At 44.3% G+C, this 27,266-nt stretch overlaps 1 protein-coding gene across 5 annotated transcripts in view; it reads right to left on the bottom strand.

The window, feature by feature from the left end:
• Window positions 1-1,646: 1,646 nt before the first annotated feature.
• Window positions 1,647-27,266, bottom strand: part of ENOX2 (ecto-NOX disulfide-thiol exchanger 2) — a 138,260-nt gene continuing 112,640 nt past the window's right edge. For all 5 annotated transcript variants that reach the window (XM_084639940.1, XM_084639938.1, XM_084639939.1 and 2 more), the window contains 6 exons: window positions 26,881-27,062; window positions 19,593-19,700; window positions 16,022-16,078; window positions 11,366-11,474; window positions 7,980-8,065; window positions 1,647-3,097 (listed from right to left, as the gene is read on the bottom strand). In XM_084639940.1, coding sequence (XP_084496066.1) covers window positions 2,966-3,097; window positions 7,980-8,065; window positions 11,366-11,474; window positions 16,022-16,078; window positions 19,593-19,700; window positions 26,881-27,062 — 674 coding nt within the window. In that variant the 3' untranslated portion in view covers window positions 1,647-2,965. The remainder of the gene's footprint in view (window positions 3,098-7,979; window positions 8,066-11,365; window positions 11,475-16,021; window positions 16,079-19,592; window positions 19,701-26,880; window positions 27,063-27,266) is intronic.

Raw genomic sequence — 27,266 nt, 5'->3', positions numbered from 1 at the left:
CCCAATATCATTCTATGCCAGAGCAACAAGCCTTGTGGATAGGGGGGGAAGCAGCAGATGTGATGTATCTCGACTTTAGTAAGGCTTTTGATACTCTCACATGACCTTCTCATAAGCAAAGTAGGGAAATATACACTAACCTACTGTAAAATGGGTACACAACTGGTTGGAAAAGTGTGTTCAGAGTAGTTGTCAATGTTCACAGTCAAGCTGGAAGGGCATATCAAGTGGGGTCCCACAGGGATGTGTCGTAGGGCCAGTTCTATTCAATATGTTCATAAGTGGTTTGGATAATAGCTTAGAGAGCACTTTAAAAATTTGTGAATGATACCAAGTACTTTGGGGAACAGGATTAGAATTCAAAATTATCTTGAAAAACTGGAGAAATGGTCTGAAGTAACAGGATGAAATTCAGTAAGGACAAATGCAAAGTACTATCCTTAGGAAGGAGTCATCAATTGCATAAATACAAAGTGGGAAATGATTACGTAGGAAGAAAGAAATACTGCAGAAAAGGATCTGGGGATCATAGTGGACACCAAGCTAAATATGAGTCAACAGTGTAACACTGTTGCAAAAGAAGCAAACATCATTCTGGGATGTATTAGCAGTAGTGTTGTAAACCAAACACAAGAAGTAATTCTTCCACTCTACTCAGCACATATAAGGCCTCAACCGGAGTACTGTGTCCAGTTCCGGGCACCACATTTTGGGAAAAATGTGGACATATTGGAGAAGATTCAGAGGAGAGCAACAAAAATTATTAAAAGTCTAGAAAACATGACCTATGAGGAAAGACTGAAAAAACTGGGTTTGTTTAGTCTGGAGAAGAGAAGACTGAGGGAGGGCATGATAACAGTCTTCAAGGATGTAAAAAATTATTTTAAGGAGGAGAGTGAAAACATTTTCTCCTTATCCACTGAGGATAGGAAAAGAAATAAATTTAAATTTAACTGCAGCAAGGAAAAGTTAGGTTAGACCAGTGGTTCTCAACCTATTTATCATTGTGCGCCGCAGACTGAGAACGACAGCGCTCCCCCCGTCAAAAAAAAATCCTATGTCCAGCACCCCCACCCAGAGACCCCTCCACAGAGCAGGACCAGGAGCAGAACCCCAGGCGCGGGGCTGGGCAGCTGGGATCCGGACCCTGCAATGGGGGGCCGGGAAGCAGGGACCCAGACCCCAGAGGGGGGGCTGGGCAGCCAGGTGCCTGAGCCCAGCGCAAGGGGCTGGACAGCCAGGGGTCTGATCCCGGTTCAAGGCGCAGGGCAGCCAGGGGCCAGATTTTTTTTTAAACACCCAGCTGAGCTGCAGCTGTGAGCTAATTGGGCTGCATTAAGCCCGTGGGCCGCAGGTTGAGAACCATGGGTTAGACATTAGGAAAAACTTCCTAATCGTCAGGGTAATTAAGCATTGACAGAAATTATCTGGGGAGGTTGTGGAATTTCTGTCACTGGAGGTTTTTAAGAACATGTTGGACAAACATCTGTCACGGATGGTCTAGATAATAATTAGTCCTGCCTCAGTGCAGGGTACTGGACTAGACAACCTATTGAGGTCCCTTCCAGTACTACATTTCTATTATTCTATTATTCCTAGGTAGGGAATAAGTAAAACAGGAATCAAGAAATTTACAAAGACAAAACTAGGATGTAAAAAAGATTTATTTTTTAAAAATACAACTTTCAACAGCTGTGACAAGGGCATTTACAAAGGGGTTCCCTGAAATGCTTTCCACCTGCTTTCTGCTTAGTCAGCACAAGCACCAGGACTCGTGAGAGCAAGTGACCCACACCCCAAAGCACCACAGGCCAACGCAGCCTGAATCTCACAGAGCAGATCTGAAGAGAACGGTTCCGTTAGTTGTCTCCATCTCCACAGGAAATGATACGGGACACACAACCATGCCAATGGGGCGGTGTCTGGCAGGACATGTGTGCCATAGGCACTGTTTGTAAGTGGAGGTTGTGGTCTCATGTCTCCCCATGTCTCAGGAATCCCAGTTCATGGTTTGAGCAGTTCAAGTTTGCTATGAATACACAGATCTACTCTTTAGAAACATTCAGGAGGAGGGAAATGCTGTTTATGACACTTGCAGCAGCAGTTCTTCCACAGTTCAGCAAGAGAAAGGCAACGAAAGACAGACAATGGTAAACCCAAAGGAGAGGTCACTATTAAAATACAGTCATTTACTAGGACTCTTGTTTCCCAGATGTATAGAAAATTAAATACCCTTCCCCTTTAAAATCAGATTATTTACAAAATGATTCCGCACAGCGTGGACACATGTCACACTGTGCTGCTGCCATGACACTGGCTTTAATCTAGGTTTGCTTTTAAATCTGAAAAAGTCTCGTATCTGATACAGTAGAGAAAATAGCTTTGTAAAGTAAGTGACCTTTAGGCTCATAAGCATTTTGCAAAGTCATATAAACCTCCTCTTCTCTTTTAAAATGTGTAGAATTTCTAGCATATAAATGTAGAAAATACTGATTTTTCCCCTTCCGTTAATGCTAGAAGCCAGAAAGTCTCTTTTTTGTTATTCCAAATTACAGTGTATGGCTGCTCTCAACAGCAAAAACATGCAGGGTGAGAGAGACTGGGGACACAAAACGCATACAAATTGTCAAAACATTAGCTAGTTAGCTAGGTTTAAAATATATCAAAAAGTCAAACAGTAGCAAAGACTTTGTTCATAGAACAGGTTGAACAGTACTTAAGTACAAGACAGAAGACAACTGAACAAAAATGTTACAGCACCCAAGATTCATTTGAATTTCTTCCATGAGTCTCCTGCTAGGTGCTATTTTACATCTGTGATTTCAGTCATGGGATAGTCCATAAAAGTATTTATAATTTATTCATGGAAACCACTGTATATGTAGGTTACAGTAACATCCTAGGTTTGTCTGAGGTACATATTCTGTGATTATTTTCAATGTCCAAAGCCAATCAAGCTGAAAAGTCAAGTCATTTTCAGTCCATCAAAGCCACAAAATTTCCACCTTTTCTCCAGGCTAGCCCCAACTCCACTCAGCTCTTGTTTGAAGGTGTGCTGCAGTCTGCTCATCAGAACTTCCACTTCACTGGGACAAATCTGTAGGAAAGAAGTGAAACTTTCACTGAAAATTGACTTCTGGCTTGAGAATCCCAACTCTCTAGCTACATGTTTGCAGTTTTGTAAATGCTGACCCCAGGCACAAACACCACCTTCTGCTGTATTTAGGGTTTCCCGAGGTCTCCCATCCAAGTGCTAATGGTGACCCAGCCTGCTCCTGGTTAAGTTATAAGATGTGTTGTCATCACAGTTTGAGGAGGGATGGCTGCAGACATAAGGAATACTAAAAAGAGGAGGAAAAAAACCTATTCTCATTACTTAATTATGGGACTTGAAATAATGGATTCAAATAGAAACAAAATGCAAATTAATGTTGCCATGGATTCAAGAACATCTTCTGAAGGGGGAGAGGAATCACAGACATGCAAAATATTCAAGTCACATCTCGATGTGCATCTACTGGAGGTGCTTGTCTGTGACAGTTGGGTAACCACTTAACCATCAAATGGAGTTCTAGAGAGACACTAAACAATCACAGCACAGACAGTCCCTTCAAAGTGGAACTGCAAATCAAACCCTACTTTATTTGTTGCTTTTCTATTATACTTGGATGAACTAGTTTCTGCTTTGTCCCCCACAAAATTTTGTTTTTATGTTACAAATATCAGTCTTTGGAAAATCCAGAGGTTGAAACACATATTGCTGCTCTCTGTCACGGATCCACAGGACTTGTTCTATGTCCCAGCTTTTAAACAGACCCTGGAGGAACCCCTTCAGTATGCAGACCCCCAAGGGGTCCCACCCTTCCTTAAGAGCAGGGCAAACAGCTTCAACACCTCCGAGACTGAGCTTCTGGGCTCCAGCACTGCTGTTTCACACCATGAGTTCTGCCCAGTAAGTTCAACTGAGAAAGACTCCTGTTCAGAGACTTTTACACTCTTCAGAGATCCATGCACCTCAGTAAGTATTTGCAGCCTCTTCAAAACAAGAGTAGGGTTTATTAGTCAACTGGAATGCAGCACTGGGAAGCCCTTAGGTTAGCACAAAATAGCACATTTCAGGGCTGGGAGAACTGTAGTTCAGGATTCACTCTCCAGCTATCTTCTTATGGAGTGATATATTAGGAGTTCTGGTCCTAGCTCTGCCGCTGACCTGTGTGGCCTTGAAAATATCACTTCACCTGTCTCTGTTGGTTTGGTTGATGGCACTCGTGAGCTAGGCTCTATGGCCTTTCCTGTGAAGCAGTGCGTCTCAACCAGAGGGTTATGGCATCCCAGGAGGGTCACAGAAAGGCAATCAGGGGGACATGAGACATTAGATACTGTATTACAATCTAAAGCAAAGAAAATCTGGCTCCCCCACTCCCTTTCCCTTCAAGGTTGAATATTCTCTATCAACCTCCCAAACACACATTACAGAGGCTTTTATATTCTTACTATGAAAACAATAAATGTAAAGGGGTTATGAAAATGTTTTGAATTAGTGCCTGCCAAGCTGAAAAGTTTAAGGGACACTGGTGTGAAGGAGGCACTTGGATTGGCTACGCTGATTGAAAGATTTCTTTGAGAGATTTAGCATGTGTCTATGTTTGATGAAGTGGGAACTTTGGTGATATTTTTATGACTCCTATGCATGCTTCAGTTTCTCTCTGTGTTTTGCATTGCTATGCATGGAATGTAAAGGGTTAAAGGATGCTCTTGGAGCTTGCTGTTTGTGTCATATAACTTTCTGGTGTTGTATGAATTCGTCATTAAAGGACTGGCTGAAACTGACCCATATCAAGGGAGGGTCCGGAAAGACAACAGGAATCCCAATGGCTACCCTGTTCACATCTACCAACCAACAACCAAGAGGAAGGTGATTTTCCCCTCACCTCTTGGAGAACAAACGGGAAAGGTGTAAAGTGGCTGGGCTCAGAGTTCGCCTTTGCAGAGAATCACACACTCACCTGGGACAGGGTGACAAAGGCACAGAGACAGAGAGAGGAAATCAAGATGGCTTCAGTGGCAGCATGGCTCCAGGGAGCTCTGGCCTGGCATTAGCCAGGCTGAACTCTGTCTTAACTTTTGTTTCTCTTTGCTAACCTAAGGACTTTCAGATTCCGTAGCCAGGTGCCTAATATACTGTCGCCTTGTTTTGAGAAGGCTGCCTGCTGCGGCTGCATATTCTCATGGAGAGCATTGACACCATAAGAGGGGTCACTCCCAAAGGTCTGGTTGGTTATTAGCTGGAACATAGACCAGACCCTGTGGATCTGTGACAGAATCATCTTGTAAAAGTTACAGAGCTTGGGCTGTTATCTCCCTGGGCTTGATGTGACTTTACCATAATTTGGACGACATCCAGGAAGTGGGCATCTTGGACTCTCAGGGCATGTCTACGCAAACACTTACTGAGCAGCAAGCTGTAGTATAACTCCACAGTGCTCAACATGCGTCTGTCCAAGGGAGACGAGGTAAGTCACCACTCAGCTGCACTGACTTACCCTTCCAACAGAGACTGCATATGACAGCAACCTATCCCTGAGCCAAGTCTGGGTCAGATAACCCCCGGCTCAGCTATTTCCCCAACCCTATCAGAGCTGCAGATCAGTCTGTGCAACAGCCCTACCAAGCCAGGAACCACACTGTGAGGCAGCAGGAGAACAGACTCTAGAGACTCCCAGCCTGCTCTTTATCCTGTTTCTGTTCCTGCCCTGGCCCTGCCCGAGCCCTGTTCCAGTCTTGTCCTTGCCTTGCTCTGACCTTGCTCCAGCCCTGTTACCGCCCCCCTCCAGCCTTGCCTCTGCTTCCCGACCCTCCCCAGATGCTTGGACTCTGACTACCTAGCTTCGACCTTTGGCCTGTATCTGGATGCCAGCTGTGGTACTGACTTGGCTTGTCCCTGGACTCTGACCACGCAGTTTCAACCCCAGGCTTGCAACTGGACTCCAGCTACGTGGCTTGTCTACAGACTCTGATCTCAGTTCTGACCTCCGTCTGTCCCCAGATCTTGATTCCAGCGCTACCCTTGGCCCAGTCCCGACCCTACATCCAGCGTCAACCTCCACTCCAACCACTAGGCCTGACTACCAAGAGGCAGCACCTGACACACAGGGCCTATCAAGCTCTCACACACCCTGCTATCACCACCAACACAGCAGGGCCAGAAAACAGTCACCCCACTCCACGCACAAGGTCAGACCTACCTACCCAGAGGGAAGCCCATCGCTAACTCCTCAGTAGCTGAGAGATACTCCAAACCTCACCTCCTCCCATCCACCTCTGTCTGCCTGGACAGAAAATCATCATCCCCGCCAGGCCAGGCTGGTATCCAGCTCCACCATCGCTAAGAGGAAAATGCAAACAAGCGGGAAATGAGAAGGCCAAGATGGAATTTGAAAAGCAAACAGCCTAAGATATAAAAACAAATAGCAAGAACTTCTTTCAGTAAATCAGCAGCAGAAAACCTGGAAGAGAATCAGCAGGTCCACGAGGAAATTAAGGGAACAACAAGGAGAATAAGGAAGTTGCAGAGAAGCTAAATGACTTCTGTGCCTCAGTCTTTGCCACAGAGAATAATGTGAAGATACCTGTTCCAAAGTAATTAAGGTGAGGCTCTCTTAGAGATTGAGATGTCCGAACAGAAAAAGCTGGAATAAATGGTAATGAGACAAAAGAACAAGAGGGCATTTCTCAAGGGAGCCGAGGAAAATTAAGAATTAAGTGATTATGTTGCTATCAAAAATACATAATCTGTCCTGTAAAGGGATACTACACTGGTGAACTAGAGGGGAGTGAATACATCATTAGAAAAGGCATCAGAGTGATCCTGGAGAAATACAGAAGAATGAGCTATACTTCCCAGTCAGGAAAATTATCTGCAAATTAAAAATTAAAATTATCTTCAAATTAATTAAGTTATAAAACAACCTTAATTAACATGATACTGTACACCAGGGACAGACCACAAAGGCAAGTCAATAGAATAGTGGATAGAGAAGAATAGGAAGACATAATTCACTTAGACCTTCAAAAGCCATTGGCAAAGTCCCTCACTATTAAGGCTATTAAGCCAACCAAGACATGGAGTGAGAGATAAAAACTGCCAGACATCAAAAACTGGCTAAGAGATACTGCATGAAACAGAAGCCAGAACAAATGATCCATGCTCCTTGTGCAACAACTTGCTTGTTTAGCTCTTATTTTCATCACCTTTCTCCCCCTCCATTTGTTTGTTCCATCTATCATTCTGCTCTGTTGTAACCTAGATTGCTAGGTCTTTAGGGCAGGGACAGGTGTTCAACAAGTGTGGGCTCCCCTCACCAAGCCCTACATGCTACTACAAATTCACATGAGTGTCCTCGCCAAACTGCTATCTCACCTTCTGGAGTGAGCCCAGAAGTGGAAGAGGTGGAGGAGGCAGTGCGAGGAGATGGTGACCTGGGGTTCTGGGAAGCCCGGAGCCAGGTCTGAGAGGTCTTTCAGGTGGGAGAGGTGCAGAGGTCCCAGCCATTCCCAGTCTCTCCAGTGAGAAGAGATGGGGGAGAGTCCCTGGCCAGTCTGGGTCTCTCTATTTTGAGGGGAAGGGGGAAGATGTCCTGGTCTCTCTTGTGAGAAGGTGGAGAAGGTACGGGGAGTCCCCAGCTGGTCCTGGTAGATCTGCTGGGAGTGGAGTAGAAGGGATGGAGATTCTGGCCAGTTTCTCTCACCCAGGGCTGGTCCTTGGAGATGGGGAAGAAGTGGCAGCTGAAGCTGCCAGCAACCAGCTAGAGCGGGGTGTAAACAGATGGTGGCCTGGATTCTGGGAAGCAAGAGTAAGAGACCCCTGCCCAACCACACAGAAAGACAACCACCCTCCCGGGTCAGGCCTGCCTAGATAGAAAGTGACCCTCCTCCCTATATGAGTCTGCCCAGAGAGACAGAGACCCCAGCACACCTACCTTGGCGTCGAGTCGCTGTAAGTAGGAACAGATGTACTCTATGCTTGCTCCAAATGGGTGAACATGAAGAAATGTTGAAATTATACCTATTGAAATAACATGACAGGGGTCATTCTTGTGATTCACCTGAGAGCACCAACATTGCATGGTCTGCATGCACCGCTTTTCTCTGCACGCACTGTGCTGGATCCTGGCCTGTGTGCTGCAATGTAATGAGGAGCAAAGCATTTCTCTGAGCAGCAACTCAGACAGCTATATCCCTCAGTCCCATACAGACAACTCTCAAAGTGATTGAGAAGCTCCTGCAATGGGCAACGTGAAGCACTATAAGGTGTAGCAAGGGGTCTGCATCAACATGAGGAGGACAGACACTCAAAGAGGCGGAAGGAGAAAAAGGGGGAGAAGGGTGGGAGACAGAGAGGAGGGAGGTAGTGGCAGTTATGCAAATTAGTTCCCAAACATTTTGATGAACCAAATGAAGGCAGGTCTGGCTGTGGCCAACAGGAACAGAAACCACCTGACCATCAATAGAGCAAGCAGGCAGCAGGTAGATGAAGTAGACAGGCCCCCAGCATATCCGTGAGGCAGTGCCCACAGCACCAGAAGCAAAACAAGTCCAAACCCATGAGACCCAAGCTCTAGGATTCTGTCTCCCACCCAGAGACACATTGTCCTCTACAGCCCAGCCTTCAACTCTTTGGGATTGCCCCCTAGGAAAGCAGTTTGGAAATCTTCTGCGGTAATTGACTTTAATTGATTTGCAAGGAGGAGGCAGCTCAGAGGGAATTAGGATTTGGAGGGTGGGATTTATTCCTGAGGAGCATGGGGGGAATGTCTCAGACGCAGGGGGACTTGAAAGACTCAGCATCATTATGTCTAAACTCAGTATTTCTAAAACGAGCGATAACAATGTAAAAATACCAACAAAAACTGCTGGACATGAAAAATTACAAAACCACCATATCAGATGCTCCAAAATCTCAGCTTTCATCTGGCATTGGCCACTGGGCTAGATGGACCATTGGTCTGACCCAGAATGGCCATTCTTATGTCCTTATCCTCAGTAGCAAGACTTTGGAACAAATTGTGAAAGAGAATAATTAAATTAATGAGGTAAACAGAAAAGGGGGTGACTAACCTGATTTCCTTCTTTGAGAAAAGAACTGACTTTTTAGATAAGGGAAATGCAGTAAAAATAATATATTTGGACTTCAGTAAAGCATTTGACATGCTACCACATGAGAAATTATTAATAGAGAAAATGGGGATTAGTGCAAGAATTGTAAGGTGGATAAGGAATTGACTAAAGGGGAAAAAGCAATTGGGCTGTGCTGAAAGGTGAATTATTAGACGGGAAGGAGGTTACAGATTGGTCTTGGGACCAATCTCATTTAATATTGGAAGAAAAAAAAAGAGTGTAATCAAGGGTTCCTCTTCACCATAAGGTCTAGAAGCAGATCTTTTAAACGGAAGCTTCAATTCTGGAGCTACCCTGAGATGACAAGTTGATCTGATGATCAAAATATTTGTCAGCAATAATCATGACAAAGCCAGAGTTATGATTAATAGTATCAATACAACAGAAATTAACAAATTAATACCCTTTAAAATTAGCCAATAACATTGAGCTTGATACAATCTAAGGGCTGGATTCTGGAGGCAGACTGAGCTCTGCTTAGCACAGGGTGATGGGTAGCAAAACAGGTTTTACATCACAATTACTCCCCGCTGGGTCCGGGTCTGGCCAAAGGCAGAATCAGTCCCTACAGATATTCTTCCTTATACCTGGCTGGCTACATCCCCAGCAGATCATTTGGGCAGTTGGGAATAACTGGCACAGAGGCAAGCCGGCCATTGCCCCTATACCAGGGGAGCACTGTGGGAGCTGGGGCACAACATAGGAATACACCTAAGTACACTGGAATATACCACGTGTGGACTCCCTCTACACCAGGTGAATTTCCAGCTGGCCAGATCTGCTGAGTTTCCAGCCCCTTTGCACCAAGGGATCCAAGAATCAGATCATGTAAGTGAGTCAGTTCTGCTCAGTCTAAAACTTTAAGGCTCTTCTGGTCATATTATCTGAGTGTCTGGCTGTGTGGCCCTTGTTCATTGTCAAGAGAACAACATCTCACTGCATGGTCTTTGTTCCATGAACTGGACTGAAGACTGTTGGTAGGGGTCTAGGATATTGGCTGTCATGCAACTGACCCTGGGTGAACTTCTTAGTTAGTTAGTCCAGCATGGGCGACGCTGGGTGGTAGCTGGAGAGTGGTCAGCTGGCTGAATTTTAGCATGCTTCTGAAGTGGTGGTGGTGGATTTCCTTCCTCAAATGAAGAGTTGTTAATCTCAATGATTATGCATCCCAGATGCGTGAGCTAGTAAAGCACTGGATCAGCATGGCAAGGAGCTCAGTTTTCCTGCAGTACTTTTTAAGACCTTATTGTGTGAATAGAGCAAATGCAGAGAAGGAAGGGATCACATTATCAACCTAAGTTCATTATATGTTTCCTGGTGTCCCAATTCCAATGTGGGCAATTTTCTCTGAGAACAGGCTAATGGTTCTTCACAGCAGGAAGTGCTAGGCTGCAGACATGCATGAAGCCAAGTGTAGTTTAACAACATAATTCACAATCTAGAACAGTTTAGTGGGTCATGATTTAGCAGCTGCTACGATGGAGGAGCACTTACGGTCCATGAGATTTTGGACCATAAACATGGTCCTGGGTCAAGGACTTTATATTGTCTATCCTGTATTTCAGAGCACTGTCAATTGGAGAGAAAGGAGGAAACTTTTTAGTAGCAGGTTGTTTTAAAAAATGGAGAGTGTTTGAAACTGCTCAGATGTTTGAAATGTGAAAATATGTCCCAGGGAGGCAGATGTGGCCTTGTCTAGATGAGGATTCAGAGGAATGATGCTGGCCCTAGCTTGACCTGTGACAAAGCAATTGTACTTTAGCACGTGGTAAAGTGATAAAAGCCCAGCAGGGAGAGTGCAGGCAAGGGGATTAAAGGTGCATAACATATCAATATATCAGATGAAAGTCACCATCAAGTGTACAGTGTGTGTCATTGTGTGACAAGAACAGATCTAGGTACATGATATGAGACCTCTACGTCAGCAATGCACAAAGGGTGAAATCCTGGCCCCAATTAAGTCAGTGGGAGCTTTGCCATGGACTTCAGTGGGACCAGCATTTCACCCCTGGCCTGCTATTGTAGCAGTCCATGAAACTGAGGAAAGAAGCACATACACTGAGACTGGAAGAGCTGCATTTACAATACCTCCTGAGAGCATCTCTCATGGAGTCTGAATCTATGTAGCATGGATGGCAGCATTACAACAGTCTTACCATTAGCAGACATACTGTACCATGAGTCTTACCTACTAATAAAGCTTCTCGTTCAGATTTGACAGGGCTACAGCTCAGAGTCCTCTCAAGTGGGCATTCCTTCTCCTGGCTAGATGCACAGATCCTGTAAGTACTGCTCTCCTGCAAAAACAACACCATCCACTCCATACCTGCACAATATAGCACTCATTCTAATTAATTAAATGCTAGCTTAGTTTTTAACTAGAACAGTTTTTACAGAGTTGAAATTTTTGTTCTTCTGGTTCAATGTGTCACTTAATACATTGTTTATGTCATAAAATGCATCCCACAAAACACATGAGATGTGCAATGGGGGACACTGGTCATGTTGCTGTGGGAACCTTTATATTTGCCTTGATCAATTCCTCCCACTGTTAGAAAAAGGTGTCCTTACAGTATTTTGCATTTAAAACACGATTAGCTTAAAAATAAATCTTAGATGGAAACATTTAAGATTAACGGTGATAATGACACTAACCTAATTTGTAAAGCACTTTGAGAACTATGAATGAAAAGCACCATATAAGAGCTTGGTATTATTATTAACAGTTGTGTTCTGTTTCTCTAGGTATTACATTCCCTGAATTTAAGTCACACTGGAATTGGAAAGTCAAGCTGGGTTCTTTCCAACACATGCATCCTCACCATTAATATGGCCTTGGCAGGCCATAGTAGGCCCCTAGCAATCCTTATGTAACCTCATTGCCTCCAATAGTTTTCCACAGGAATAACTGACCTGGAACTTAATATACAATTGAACTGATGCTGTTCAAAATAAGAGGGAAAAAACAGGGGTGATGTCATGGTAGGGAATCTGCAGTAAAGGAAATCAGGAAGAGGAGGTGGATTAGGCATTTCTAGAACAAATAACAGAAATATCGAAAACACAGGCCCTGATAGTAATGTGGGACTACGCAGACATCTGTTGGAAAATTAATCCGGCAAAACACAAAATTTTCACTAAATTCTTAGAATGAGTTGGGGACAACTTTTTGTTTAAGAAAATGGAGAGAGAAGTCAGCAGGGGGACAGCCATTTTAGACTTGATTCTGAGAAAAAGGGAGAAATTTGTTGTAAAACTGAAGATGAAATTGAATTTGGGTGAAAGTGATCATGAAATGGTTGATTTCATGATTCTGGGGAAAGGAAGGCGTGACAGCAGCAGATTAAGGACAATGGACTTCAAAACAGCAGACTTTAACAAACTCAGACAACTGCTTGTAAGTTTGGTTTAGCTGCTATGAGCAGGCCCAAGTTAGACAGAACGTGTCTGAACAAGCAACTGCTGAACAGGCCTGAAAACATAACTGTTGAAACAGCTAACTATTGTAGATGTGTTTATAGTAACAGTAAGAGGCCAATATGGCTCTATCAAGAGCGCTCTAATGACCTGAAAATAAAAAAAACAAATTCTACAAAAAATGGGAATGTGTGTAAATTGCTAAGAAGGAGAATAAAAAAATAGCACAAGTACACAGAGACAAAATCAGAAACAGTAAGGCACAAAATGAGTTACACCTGACAAGGGACATAATAGGCAATAAGAAGAGGTTCTTTAAATAAATTAGGAGCAAGAGAAAGACAAAGTAAAATGTAGGTCTCTCTACTTAGCAGGGAAGGAAAACTAATAACTGATGATATCAAGAAGGTTGAGGTGTTTAATGCCTATTTTGCGTAAGTCTTCACTAAAAAGCTTAATGGTGACCAGATATTCAACACAATTAATATTAACAAGGGGGAAGGAGCACAAGCCAAAAAAGGAAAGAATATTTAGATAAATTAGATGTATTCAAATCAACAGGGCCTGATGAAATTCATCCTAGGTCAATTAAGGAACTAACTAGCTGAGGCAATCTCTCAACCATCAGCGATTGTCTTTGAGAATTCATGGAGGATGGGTGAGGTACCAGAGGGCTACAGAAGGGCAAACAGAGCACCTACCCTTAAAAAGGGGTGGAACCGGGAAATTATAGACTGATCGGCCTAACTTTGATACCTGGAAAGATACTGGAACAAATTTGTAAACAATCAATTTGTAAGCACCTAGAGGATAATAGGGCTATAAGGAACAGCCAGCATGCATTTGTCAAAAACAAATCATGCCAAATCAATCTAATTTCCTTCACTGGCGAGGTTACTGGCTTAGTGGTTGGGGGAAAGCAGTAGACATGATATATCTTGATTTTAGTAAGGCTTTTGACACAGTCCCCACATGACATTCTCAGAAGCAAACTATGGAAATGTGGTCTAGAGGAAATTACTATAAGGTGGGTACACATCTGGTTGAAAGATTGTACTCAAAGAATATAGTTATCAATAAGTCACGGTCAAACTGGGAGGGCATTTCTAGTGGAGCCCCATCTGGTCAGTCCTGGGTCCAGTGATTCCTAACTTGGATAATGGAGTGGAGAGTATGCTTATAAAATCTGTGGATGACAGTAACCTGGGAAGGGCCACAAGCACTTTGGAGGACAGGATTATAATTCAAAATTACCTTAAAAAATTGAAGAATCGGTGTGAAGTCAACAAGAAGAATTTCAACAGAGACAAGTGCAAAGTACTACACTTAGGAAGGACTAATCAAATGCACAACTACAAAATGGGGAATATGTGGCTAGGTGATAGTACTGCTGAAAAGGATCTGGGAGTTATGGTTGAGTCAACTGAATGAGAGTCAATAATATGATGCAGTTGCGAAAAAGGATATTATTATTCTGGGGTATATTGACAGGGCTGTTGTATGTAAGCCAAGGAAGGCAACTGTCCCGCTCTACTTGGTTCTGGTGAGGCCTGAGCTGGTCTACTGTGCCCAGTTCTGAGCACCACACTTTAAGAAAGATGAGGACAAATTGGAGAGTGTCCAACTAAAATGATAAAAGGAGCAACTAAAATGATAAAAGGTTTAGCAAACCTGACAACAAAAACTGGGGTTGTTTAGTCTTGCCAAAAGAAGACTGAGAAGACCTTATAACAGTCTTCAAATATGTTAAGGGCTGCTATAAAAAAGATGATGATCAATTATTCTTTATGGCCACTGAAGGAAGGACAAGAATCAGTGGGCTTAATCTGCAGCAAGGGAGATTTAGGTTATATTTTAGGAAAAGCTTTCTAGCTCTCAGGGTAGTTAAACTCTGGAATAGGCTTCCCAGGAAGGTTGTAGAATCCCCATTACTGGAGCTTTTAAGAAAAGGTTGGACAAACACCTGTCAAGAATTATCTAGGTTTACTTGGTCCTGTCTCAGTGAGGGGACTGGACTTGATGAGTTCTCAAGGTCCCTTCAGCCCTGCATTGCTATGATTCTATCATAAGATGGAATAGACTCAAGCTCATTTTCCCAGATCTGTGTCAGCTCGACAAGGCTATGGAATAAAAAGCAGTCAATGATTATTACTAAACTGAATGGATCTAGTTCAATACACACTTAGGGCAGCTCTGCTGGTAAAGGAGCTGCCATTTTTACATCATCCTCTTTTCAGAGTAGAACTTCCCCTTGCGGCCTTGATTCAAGAAAGCACTTCAGCAAGTGCTTAACTCTCAGTAAAATCAATACAATGTAACCACACTTTAAAGTTAAGCATGTACTTAAGTGTTGTCCTGAATTCTTGACTGATCTAAGAGGCGACAGAGACTTCTCTAGGAAACGAATAGTCTGTTTATACACAGAACAGGTGCAGCAAAGCATAAAAATGCAAGTGTTGCCTATTACGTCATCTCCTCCCTTTGTACATCAACCCTGCTCAGCTGGGTGCGGCAGTTAACCTTTCATCTCTCTGCAGAGACCAACAAAAGGACAGTCACTTGGCCAGTTGTTGGGAGGTGCTGAAAGTAAATCCATCATCCTCACTAGTTATGGACCAGGCAGCCATCAGCTGGCAATGACTTTCAGTCACTCCTGATGTGGCTGGATTTGAATCAGTGACCGATACAGGTCAATCCCCAGAACTAATCAATCTGCAAGGAAGCTACTGTTTAATTCCAATTAGTTAACCAAAAGGGCAGGGTGTTGGCCTGGAGATTGGGACTAGCAAAATCCCACTTTCCCTCTCAGTCTTCTTGCTGCTCCAGAAAGGGAGTAACCTGCACCGGGTCTATACTCGGTGGCAGCATACACTCCCCAACATGCCGGTGAAGTTACAGAGCTGAGTGCATGAGCTTCCCACTCCTGCCACCTCACACCCTCCTGTGTTGGGAGGGGATGTAGCAGCCCTACGAAGCCTGCTTTCCTAATTGTATTGTTGCAGATAGCCAGAAAGGAGTGTGGCCCTTTGAGAGACATATGTAGGGGTCTCCTGCAGTCTGTGGGTAGGAGAGTCGGATCACATATTACTAAATCAATAAAAGGAATCACATTATTTTCCTCAAGGCGCAATCAGGGAACAGATATTTTTGAAGAAGACAAACAGATATAATCCTCTGTGCGTTAGGATGCAGCAAGTCATCTCATACCCTGAGCCTGCTCCCCACACCACAGCTCTGAAGAAATTTACTTCTTTACCAGCCTGAGACTGCTGATGGTGCTTAATGTGATGGTTTGTTGTTTCCTAGCCTACACGCATCAGGCTTATATATTCAGCTCCAAACAATGGATCCATTTATTATGAACTGTCACCACTTCTCTCAGTAAGATGCTCTGCCTAAAGTAGCAGAAAGAAACACACTAACTTACATTTCCTTGATTATCAACCACGTCTCTCTCCTTGTCCTCTTCATCTGCCATCTCTTGCTACATTCAGTTACAGAAAGGGAAAAGGTTATAATCTTTAGCACAGTTGGTAAAATATTAGCTTTGTTCATTGATCTTTGCAAATAAAGTGCTCAAATTGGAGCAATCTAATTGAGATTCAAATACTTTAACAACCAGAAAGACAATTACTGTATGTAACCCCTGCTCCAGTACATAGCACTAGCTAAAGCACAGGGAGAAGGCGAGTTCTCTTGTCAGGGAGTTATTGACTAGATCTGTGCCATTACAGTCCAACTGGATCTACTGTACTCAGTTAACAGAGTTGTGGGGGGCCTTCACCTCTTGTGAGGATTTGTACACAATGGCTGTCATCCTCCCTCCCAGCACACAACAGACAGTACTCTGAGGAGGCAATGACCAGCCAAGATATACCTCACGAAAACAGCTAGTGCAGAGCACAGGGGGGAGGAGGTGGTTTGGGAGAGGAGCAGAGAGAGAAAGGTGACACTTTATAAAGCCAACAGAAAATCAATCCATTGACTCATAAACAACTCCCACTTCCCCTGCTGGCGATACCCATGTCCCTGAGACCTCAACAGGTGGTCTTAGCAAGCTTGCTGCAACACACAGGAACAGCTAACTGTTAAGGGAGCTCTACTTCTCCCTGGGCCCAGCACTGACAAATGGGTGTGACTACAAGGTGCAGTCAGTAGATGGGAGCAATCAAACAACAGTAGAAATGTACATGTGATGGTAAGAGCTGGCCAAGAGGCTCCTCTACTCACAGCCCAACACAGACACCCCATGCTGAAACTCTCCAGACTTTTGAATCCTCATTAAAGCCAAGTCCCAAATCCTGGCTGCGGGTTCTCTGAGTCTAAGTCACTAACTAGACAATGGTTGCAAAGACATTCCCTGTGGCACTCACAACAGCAGCCATAGTGCAGATGGAGGCCAACTGGGAATCTTGGGAACATGCTGGCCATCCCAGAGCAGGCAGCTCTTTCCAGCTCCCCAAGGAGCTCAATCAGTGCTCATTTTTGGAGCAGCAAACCTTTCTATCTCTCTCTCTCTCTCTCTCTCTCTCTCTCAACAGGCCAGGACTGGTGCCGGGGATCCAATAAGCCACAGCTAGCAGTTCATGCTGTGGAACCCTTCACAGCCTTTACCTTCTCTTTCCTCTCCCTCCTGTCCTTGTCCTATTGGCTGCCTTTGACATCATCAGCCAGGCTCTTTTCAAAATCTTCTCCCCCTTGGGTTTCCAGGATTTCATCCTCTCCTGACTCTCTAACCTCTCAAGCCCTCAATATCTCAAACAGAAGGTGCTCCTCCCGCCTTCCCCCCGCCTCCCCTCACACACCTTCTTCATGGGGTATCCCACTGTAGACCTTCTCTTCAGCTCCCTCAGAACCTCTCTCCGGGTTATCATCTCTGCAAACTCAGCTTTGGCAAACATTTATATGCTGACACCTCACAGATCTACCTCACTGCTTGGGACCTGTTCCCTCCATCCACACTAACAGCCTGGCTGTTTGACAGCTCCTTAGGGGTATCCAGCCATCTCCAAAACCAAACATGGGTGAAACTGAGCTCCTGATCTTCCCCCAAAGCCTTTCTCCCTCCCCACTTTCTCTATCATGGTGGAGAGTGCCACCATCCCCCGTGTTGCTCAACCCCAAAATTTCAGCTGCTTCTTTGATTCGTCCCTCTCTGTCTCCACACGCACAGCCCACAGCTAAATCTTCTATCTGCACATCTCCAAGACTGGACCCTTCCTCTCTGCCCACATGACCACAACTTCTACCCTAACCCTGATCATCTCTCACCAGGAGTACTGTAAGGTAGCTTCCATTCATCAAGATGCACTTCTCCAAAATTTAGTCCAATTTAGTCTTAAATTCTATCTAAATAGGTGTGGTGTGGACGAGCCCACTAAAAATGGGCCCAGTCCTGTGTAGTGCTGAGTGCCTCAGGATTACGCCCTATTGTTCTTCAACATTATTCCTTCCTCTTTGTCACCTGCCTAGGCTACAGGAATGTATTTGTCCAGGACAGTGCTTCCCAGCCCTTTCTGCTTAGAGTAACATTTCACCCGATGTTCCAGTCCACTACCTCCCATTAACTCTTTCCTGTGAGCCACAGTGAATCTTAGGATGTTCCAACAGTATATTGCAACTGAATGGGAGGTGGGTAACAGCTGTTCATGAGGGACATTACAGAGGCTCATCCTCAAAGAAGTGGGGATGAGTATTGTAACGCTGTCAAGGCTGCTACGCTGTTGGAGCTGCTCAATGCTTCTGTCCTTGGAACTCCGCTGTTAACAGCACTAGCAGAGAGCGCAGCTTGCTAATTCAGCAGACCTCCATGTTACTCATAGGGGAAGACCACAGGCATGGTTGGGTAACAAAGACACTCGGACAGGTTTATTGTCCTCAAGATTCACACAACTTGCACAAGCACATTAACCGGAGTGCCAGATGGCAAGGAGCGGCTCAGTCAGCAGCAGGAGTTTCTGCTGTCCTCTCGGCCACACAAAGGATTAAGGCAAGGTACCCCGACATTTATAGACTAAGCCAAACAACCGGGATAAGCAACTTCTGTACCGCCTTGCATGTTTCATGACATCTGTTTATCATCACTCCTTGTTCCTGATATCTTGGACAAAACATCCCTATTCATTATTCTGTCAAACTACCTTATCTTGTACTAGATTGGGGTATATCTATACTAGCCTTCTAAAATATATTTACATAAATATCTAGTGCCTAGTACACTAACAACAACTTTGCCAAGTCCATGTACCAAACAGTGAACTTGTAAGCATCTACTTTAATACATGGCCTGACTTTAGTTCACAGCCTCTGGTTCAGGCCTCAGATCATACACCCAGTCCAGTGCTCCAGCTCTCTCTCTCTACTACAGATGGTGCCTGGAAACTCTGTCTTCAATGGGAATTCTGTTGGACTAAGGAATGTAAAATTTGGCTCCATGTTTGCTGCATTTTAGGCTCTTATCTGCTTTCCCCTATGAAGATCTATTTGGGAGGGGAAAGGAATTTAGGGAGGGGAAAGGAATTTAGCTTGCTCTTGAAAGTAACAGCTTCCATGCTGACTACTCTCGTTTTCACACAGATTTGGTAGATGAGTCTGCATTTTGCAAAGCATTCTCTTAAGACGTGCCCTTAGAGATTTGTTCCCTTTTACTATGGAAAGCAAAGGTGCACAAAACAACTTTACTTTCATGAAAAGAGGCATGGATGTTTGAATGGCATTGTAAGCACAAGGAAATTCTGCCATGTATATTCATATGGTGGTTCCAGCTCCAAAATATCCACAAAGTCCACACTGATAAATGTGGTAGCAAATCTCTTTAGGAGTCCGCCAGTTGTTCAATCAAAGCAGACCACTGCCACCCAAGCCAGGCTAAGGCCATCTCCTCCATCTGTACCTTGTGCTGCACATAGAGTGAGCTATGATGTCCAATGGCCACAAGCCCAGCAACAGTCTATTACTGAAACGTCATACAGAAGTCTGGAGGCCCAGACGGTACATACCTGCTCCTTCAGTGTTTCTAACAACATTTCCATTTGTATTTTGTCTTCCTTCACTTTTTCTAGCTCGGCTTCTCGTTTTTTGTATTCCTCTTGCAATTTCAGAAGATGCTAGAAGAGAAAAGGTCAATTCAGACCACAGCATGACTTTCACACACCATTGTTTTAAAGAACATGGAATGAGTAACAAGCTCTTAGACAAAGACGTGAGTCAAATTCAGAACATTTTAAAAGTTTCCATCCATAAAAGGAAGAAAAGCTTCCACAAAATCCTATGGCATGTGACAAACTTCTTTGAATATTGCTAGATATAAAAAAAAAAAATGTGGTGGGTTGTTAACATGAGGTAAGCTCAAGAAAATACTCCAAACCAGCACATCCTAGGCTGCGTAGGGTGGTTTGTCCTGTACTTTGTTTTATCCAGACTAACAGAAAAACGCCATGATGACTCTGTTGTTGTGGCATGTTTTTCTAAACAAAAAGTGATGTGTTACTTTTTGTAATGTTACTTTTATATTTCTAGGATATGCATAATGGTGATTTGCAAAATTGCACATAATTCCTAAATGAGCACCTATAAAAATTAAACAAAATAATAAAACTACAAGACTGCATGAAAGAGAAAATGTTCATGCAGAAACTCAGGTTTCAGAAAAAAGAAAAGGAGGACTTGTGGCACCTTAGAGACTAACCAATTTATTAGAGCATAAGCTTTCGTGAGCTACAGCTCACTTCCTCAGATGCATATCGTGGAAACTGCAGCAGGCTTTATATATACACAGAGAATATGAAACAATACCTATTCCCACCCCACTGTCCTGCTGGTAATAGCTTATCTAAAGTGATTTCCAGCACAAATCCAGGTTTTCTCACCCTCCACCCCCCCACACAAATTCACTCTCCTGCTGGTGATAGCCCATCCAAAGTGACAACTCTTTACACAATGTGCATGACAATCAAGCTGGGCTATTTCCTGCATAAATCCAGGTTCTCACATCCCCCCCACCCCCATACACACACAAACTCACTCTCCTGCTGGTAATAGCTCATCCAAACTGACCACTCTTCAAGTTAAAATCCAAGTTAAACCAGAACATCTGGGGGGGGGGGGGGTAGGAAAAAACAAGAGGAAACAGGCTACCTTGCATAATGACTTAGCCACTCCAACTCTCTATTTAAGCCTAAATTAATAGTATCCAATTTGCAAATGAATTCCAATTCAGCAGTTTCTCGCTGGAGTCTGGATTTGAAGTTTTTTTTGTTTTAAGATAGCGACCTTCTTAAAACAAAAAAACTTCAAATCCAGACTCCAGCGAGAAACTGCTGAATTGGAATTCATTTGCAAATTGGATACTATTAATTTAGGCTTAAATAGAGACTTGGAGTGGCTAAGTCATTATGCAAGGTAGCCTGTTTCCTCTTGTTTTTTCCTACCCCCCCCCCCCCCCCCCCAGATGTTCTGGTTTAACTTGGATTTTAACTTGAAGAGTGGTCAGTTTGGATGAGCTATTACCAGCAGGAGAGTGAGTTTGTGTGTGTATGGGGGTGGGGGGGATGTGAGAACCTGGATTTATGCAGGAAATAGCCCAGCTTGATTGTCATGCACATTGTGTAAAGAGTTGTCACTTTGGATGGGCTATCACCAGCAGGAGAGTGAATTTGTGTGGGGGGGTGGAGGGTGAGAAAACCTGGATTTGTGCTGGAAATCACTTTAGATAAGCTATTACCAGCAGGACAGTGGGGTGGGAATAGGTATTGTTTCATATTCTCTGTGTATATATAAAGCCTGCTGCAGTTTCCACGATATGCATCTGAGGAAGTGAGCTGTAGCTCACGAAAGCTTATGCTCTAATAAATTGGTTAGTCTCTAAGGTGCCACAAGTCCTCCTTTTCTTTTTGCGAATACAGACTAACATGGCTGCTACTCTGAAACCTGTCAGGTTTCAGAGTAGCAGCCGTGTTAGTCTGTATCCGCAAAAAGAAAAAGAGGACCTGTGGCACCTTAGAGACTAACAAATTTGTTAGTCTCTAAGGTGCCACAAGTACTCTTCTTCATGCAGAAACTGCATTTCTCAGGAACACTAGGCAAATGTTCAACCCCTTTTTGTGTAGTTATGTTTTAGGCAAGCTATTTTTCCATGCCTAAAATGGCCCATTTTTTCCCCCATCTGTCCAGTTTCAGAGCATTTTTTTTTCTCCACCACCCACCAATAATTATTATTGAAATAACAACATATTTTGCTACACTTCAGAACAATTATCTACCCATAGCAGTGCTAATTTAGGGCATCTCCAAAGACTAATTTATAATGAGATTGCTTTGTCCGAGTTCCTCCCAGTATCTATACAGTCCCAGAACGTTCTCAGTTCCTCCAGCACAGCTCACTTGGGAGGTTGCAGGAGTTGGGTTAAATTGTGTGCCACGTAAGGGCCTATCCCTGGTTCCTGCAGGCTAGCTGGGTGCTAAGGAGGGCTCCTGCCTCAAGGGCCTGTGGTTGCTTATCCCGTAGCTCTCCTGATCATCTTCCTGCAGAAGCACGTTTTCTCTTCTGCAGCAAATTCTGCCCCCGCAAGCCCTGAAGCAGGAGAGACAGCAGAGGATCAGGCTTTCCCTACAACCAGGAAGGAGAACTGTCGAGATGGGGAGGCAAGGAACAAGCGATCATTAAATGTTAATACTTTTTTAAAGCTCAGGTGCTTTTGTGAACTTTGCTCCTCTGTGACCTTTATCAGTTTAAAAAGGGCTGTGGACTGATCCAGTAACCAGGTAAGGTGAGGGATCTACAAGGTTGCTGGTCCTGGGGTCTTACTTGTGGTGGGCTATTCTGCACAGTTCCTATTGTGAAGCAACTTGGCTGATAGACACTATTGTATTTTACATTAGGATTTTATTTATATAGCACAAACACAAGCCTTGTTAAGCAACATTGCCAACCCTAAGCAGTTAAAATCAAGAGTCAGGCCCTAAAATCATGAGATCTGAAAAAAAAAATTAGGTTTGCCTTCTAGTTACTGGGCCTTTGGGCTACCCTTGGATCATATTTTCAAGCTTCTTTTTGCAGCATGAGGGCTAGGAACTACAGCAAGGTGAAATTTTTTGACTGAAACTTGTTTTTGATGAAAAAGGCAGATACAGAGTGACCAAAACACTTCATGCATTTGTGTCACTTGCGGTAAATAGTTTTGGTCAAAACGAAAAAAAAAAAATATTGGAAATGCCAAAATTTTGACATTTCCAAAAGTCTTGTTTTGATTTTTCTGTCCAGATACACAATGGGATTTAGGCCCCAAAACATAGTAGGAGGAGAAAGTGGTACAGTTAGGGCCCTCACTTGGGATGTGGGATATTGAGTGGAGCTGGGACTGGAAGCTAGGACTTTCCCCACCAGTGAGAGCCCCAACCACTGGACTAGAGTCAGTGTCACACATTCTCTTTCGGGACCAATGACTATCTTATACAAGTGGAACAGCTTCTACATAGGAGAGCCCTATTTCTGAATACCTTATAGCCTGCTGATTAGTCCACTAACATGGTTGCTGGAAGATCTGGGTTTAAGTTCCTGGTCTTAAAAAGGGGATTCAAGTCTGGATCTCCCCCATCCCAGGTGAATGTCCTAACCACAGAACTAAAGATTTTAACAGGGGAGGAGAGGCCTCCTCCTCTTCCTGTGGCAGTTTTTGAACTGACCCTTTCATTTCCTTTGGTTTTCTTAAAAATGTCTGGAGCAAAACATTTCCATTTGTGCTGAATGAAATGATTCCACCAACCCAAAGGAAAAATGTTTCCAGGGTTTCGATTAGCTAAAAATTCTGATAAACTTTGGTTTTGAATTTTTTCAATTTTTGAAAACACTGCCAGCGAATCAAATCAATTATTTGCTCAGCTGAGCTAGAATCTTACTTTTCTGTAAATGAAAGCTTAGTCTCACATAATCATGTGGCCCCAGAAGCTAGGTCTTAAAACCATCCCCCCCACCAAATCTCACAAGACTTGTCCCCAGCTGTGAGCACTGGCAACAGTGTTTAAAAGACTGTGAAGGCTGCTTCAGGGCCAATCCCACCTACCCACAATCTTTAAAATATGGAAATATAAAGCTGAGGGAATAGTGCCTTGCATCCCTTGTCCCTGACGTGCAATGGTGCCAACATCACACTCCAATGTTCCATAAGGCTTTCACCGCTATCCTTAACACATAGCAAACTGCAACACATCCCCCAGTGATATCCAACTCACTCAGAACCTCAGACACTCTTGTTTCAACAGAGTGACCCACTGGTCTCTCATGGACCCCATGAATTTTGGAGGCCAGTCTGCCTGAACTGTGCTGAGGCTGCTGTTAAGATTTACAAGCACTGCTTTGCTGGCATAAGGGAGATTAGAGCTGTAGCTGCAAGGGTCTCATATTCTCTCTCTCTCTCACACACACACAGTCGCTGGGAACATGTTTGCCCCCAGTGCCCTCTCACTGTATTAGAAACCCATAACATTCCATTAACAAAGACAAAACTAGCTTGTAATTCCCACTTTTCCTGCACACCCAAGTTAACAATAAATAGATAGTTTACACCCTGGGGTTACTGAGAGGTTAACCGTAGACCCTACTGGGATAAAGTGGGAATTTTGGTAATATTTTTATCATTCCTGAGCGTGCCTCAGTTTTCCTCTGTGCTTTGCATTGCTATGCACAGAGTGTAAAGAGTTAAAAGATTCTCTTGGGACAGAGCATGGGACATGAGGTGTTGTAACTGTCTAGGGTGGTATGAATGGGTCATTAAAGGACTGGCTGCAACTGACCCAGAGAAATGGAACCCCAATGGCCAGGCTGTTCACACTTAGCAACCAAAAACCAAGAGGAAGACACTTTTCCTCCACACCTCAGCAGGGAAGCAGAGCAAAGGTCCCAGATGGAGAACAAAGGGGAAAGGTGTCAGGTGGCTTGTCTCAGAGCCGGCCTTTGCAGAGACTCACATACTAACCTGGGACTGAAAGACAAAGGGACAGAGAAAGAGAGAGAGGAAACCAAGATGCTTCCCTCACCAGCATGACTCAAGGGAGTCTTGGCATTGGCCATCTTGGACTCTGTTTTAACCTTTGCTTCTCTATGCTTATCTATGGACATCCCAATGCTGCACTACGGTTGACTAATAAACTCTACTCTGTTTTGATAGTGCTGCAAATGCTCACTGGGTATGGCTACACTGCAATGTAAGCCCAGGGCTAGTGAAACTCGAGTTAGAGGACCCCGGGTTTGAGAACCTGGGTTTGGTCCTGCTTTGAGCAAGGGATTGGACTAGATGACCTTCTGCAGTCCCTTCCAACTCCGATATTCTATGATTCTGATTCTAACCATGACCTTGAGCATCTACACTGATTGCCAGCCTTAGATCAAGGATTTTCCAACCCAGACCTGAACCCACGGCTCCGGGGTCCACACTACAGTATGCAGATCCAAATCCAATCAACTGTATTCCAGACTGCCTAGCGCCCTCTCAAAATGTGGCTACTCTAGCCCTCTGTTTGAGGTGCAGCATGGGAAAATTTGGCTGTCCACCTGGCATACTACAGGAAGTTTGAACTGCCCACCAAACTCATTCTGCCAAGCCATCGTTTTGGTCTGCAGGCTCCCAACAACTGGAGCCAGCAACATGGAGAAGAGAAGCCATTTGAAAAACTACTTCTCCTTGGGCTTTCACTCCTGTTTCAGGAGGTGGGCAGAGCTTCTGTGAGACGCTGGTGAACTTTCAGCAGAGTTTTCTGACCCACCCAAGGCACCTGACAGAGCTAATGATGGAGCAGGAGAAGGAGGAGACAGACATCACAGACTCAAACTGGCTGATGCTGCTCATGACGCTCGGTAGAACAGCGACATAGACCAGTGCTTCGGGTGCAGGGCCACAAGCACAGACTGGTGGGACCACATTGTCTTGCAAACCTGGAACAACCAGCAATGGATCCAGAACTTTCACATGAAGAAAGCTATGTTGCGGTTTAAAGACAAGACAGGACAAAGCTTTAAGCAAGCGAGCAAGCTGGTTTGTTAACAGGCTTCTGACTGTTAACTTTTTTTTTTTTTTTTTGCGCATTACATATTCCGACCGCAATAGGCATTAACAAAGGAAATAATATGACTTTGATTAATATTCTTATTTACCAGCCTCTATCTACTACAGTTCTTGTTCTCAGGCCTTGAGCCCAATCCAAGGAAGCTTCCCATGGTTTATGTCCTCTGGGCGACTTCCCATGGTCCATGTCTTTGGACGGAGCAGTGTGTGCACTGCTCCTACACAACACTCAGGGTGCGCCCTGAATGTTTCCAGGTGCATGAACTCTACATGAACCCTTCAAAGCTACATTTCTGGAGCTCTGGGAGCAGCTTGCCCCAACTCTCCAGCATAAAGACACATGCATGAGAGCATCCATGCTGGTGCAGAAGCGAGTTACTGTAACCATCTGGAAGCTGGCTATCCCAGACTGCTACAGGTCCATTGCCAGCAAGTTTGGTGTTGGAATGCCGACTGTGCGTAAAGTGGTGGCAGAGGTTTCTGAGGCAATCAGGCATGCAGCCACTCTGGGATAAACCGCATCTATAGTGCTTCAGGCTCAAACCCTCCACTCTTGTAGGGTCCTAGGCCCTCGGGTCTGAGCCCGAATCTTGACAGATTTGTGTGTAAGATGGAAGAAGGGCTTGGGCTCAATCCTAAGACTGTGCCAAGGCTTACACTACAGTGTAGGCATACCCACTGAGAGCACTGTGGCCTGAAGAGGTACTGTACAAGTCTCCCACAGGAGTCTGCCTTGGCTGGATTCACTGTAAGAAGCCACAGACAGAAACAGGGATCACGGGTGACCGAAGGTCCAGTTTTGGAGTCTTGGGGGTCACAGGTGTGGAACTGTGTGAACCTTGGGGGTTCGGAGAATCAAAGCTGTCACTCCCAAGGGACTGGTTACAGGCTGGGGCAAAGACCAGACCCTGCGGATCCCTAACACCTACATTTCGGACATAGCTGTAGGATGCATTAATGTGTACATAACAGAACTAGACTTCCAGGTGATTGTCATCAGTTCATATCCACCCAGGAGTTCTATTGTTTTTGTAACCTTGAGAATGGCAGAAAGTTGCTTTCATCTGAATATAAAAACTTCCAAGATATTAGCTGTTGCTCCAGCTGAAAAAAAGGAAAATGGCTTTTTGAGCGTGTTGCTATTGCTCCCATTTTAGAGCCATGGAGAGAAGCTGAGACCACTTTGCACTCGTAGCAAGGTCATGACTATAGGAAAGAGTAGCCTTACCTGCTGCATTCCCTGCAAAGCTTGCTGGAGGAGTTTTAACTGCTGCTCTCTAGTTGTGTCTTCATCTCTGTTCACTTTACCCTGCTCTTGCTTTAACAACTCCACCTCATTCCTGTAGGCATCCAGCTGCCAGCGCAAACTGTCGTTTTCCTCCTTTAGGGCCTCTGCCTGGGACATCAGTGCTAGGAGAATGACGAACACAGGGAACAAACATTAAAAAAACAAATAAAAGGAGAGCAATGTCGGTCTTGTGAGTAAGAGTCCTGCATTCAGTTCCTGGCTCTGCCCCAAAGCATGACCTTGGGCCAGTCATGTAGGCCCAGATCCTGAAAGGTATTTTGGTGCCTAACTCCCATTGAAATCAATGGAGATCTGGTGCCTAACTC

Source organism: Lepidochelys olivacea (genome assembly GCF_965140295.1).
Source record: "Lepidochelys olivacea isolate rLepOli2 genome assembly, chromosome: 9".
In the NCBI taxonomy this organism is placed as follows: domain Eukaryota; kingdom Metazoa; phylum Chordata; order Testudines; family Cheloniidae; genus Lepidochelys; species Lepidochelys olivacea.
Note: the sequence above shows the minus strand (reverse complement) of the source record. Positions and strands in the feature narration are given on the sequence as shown.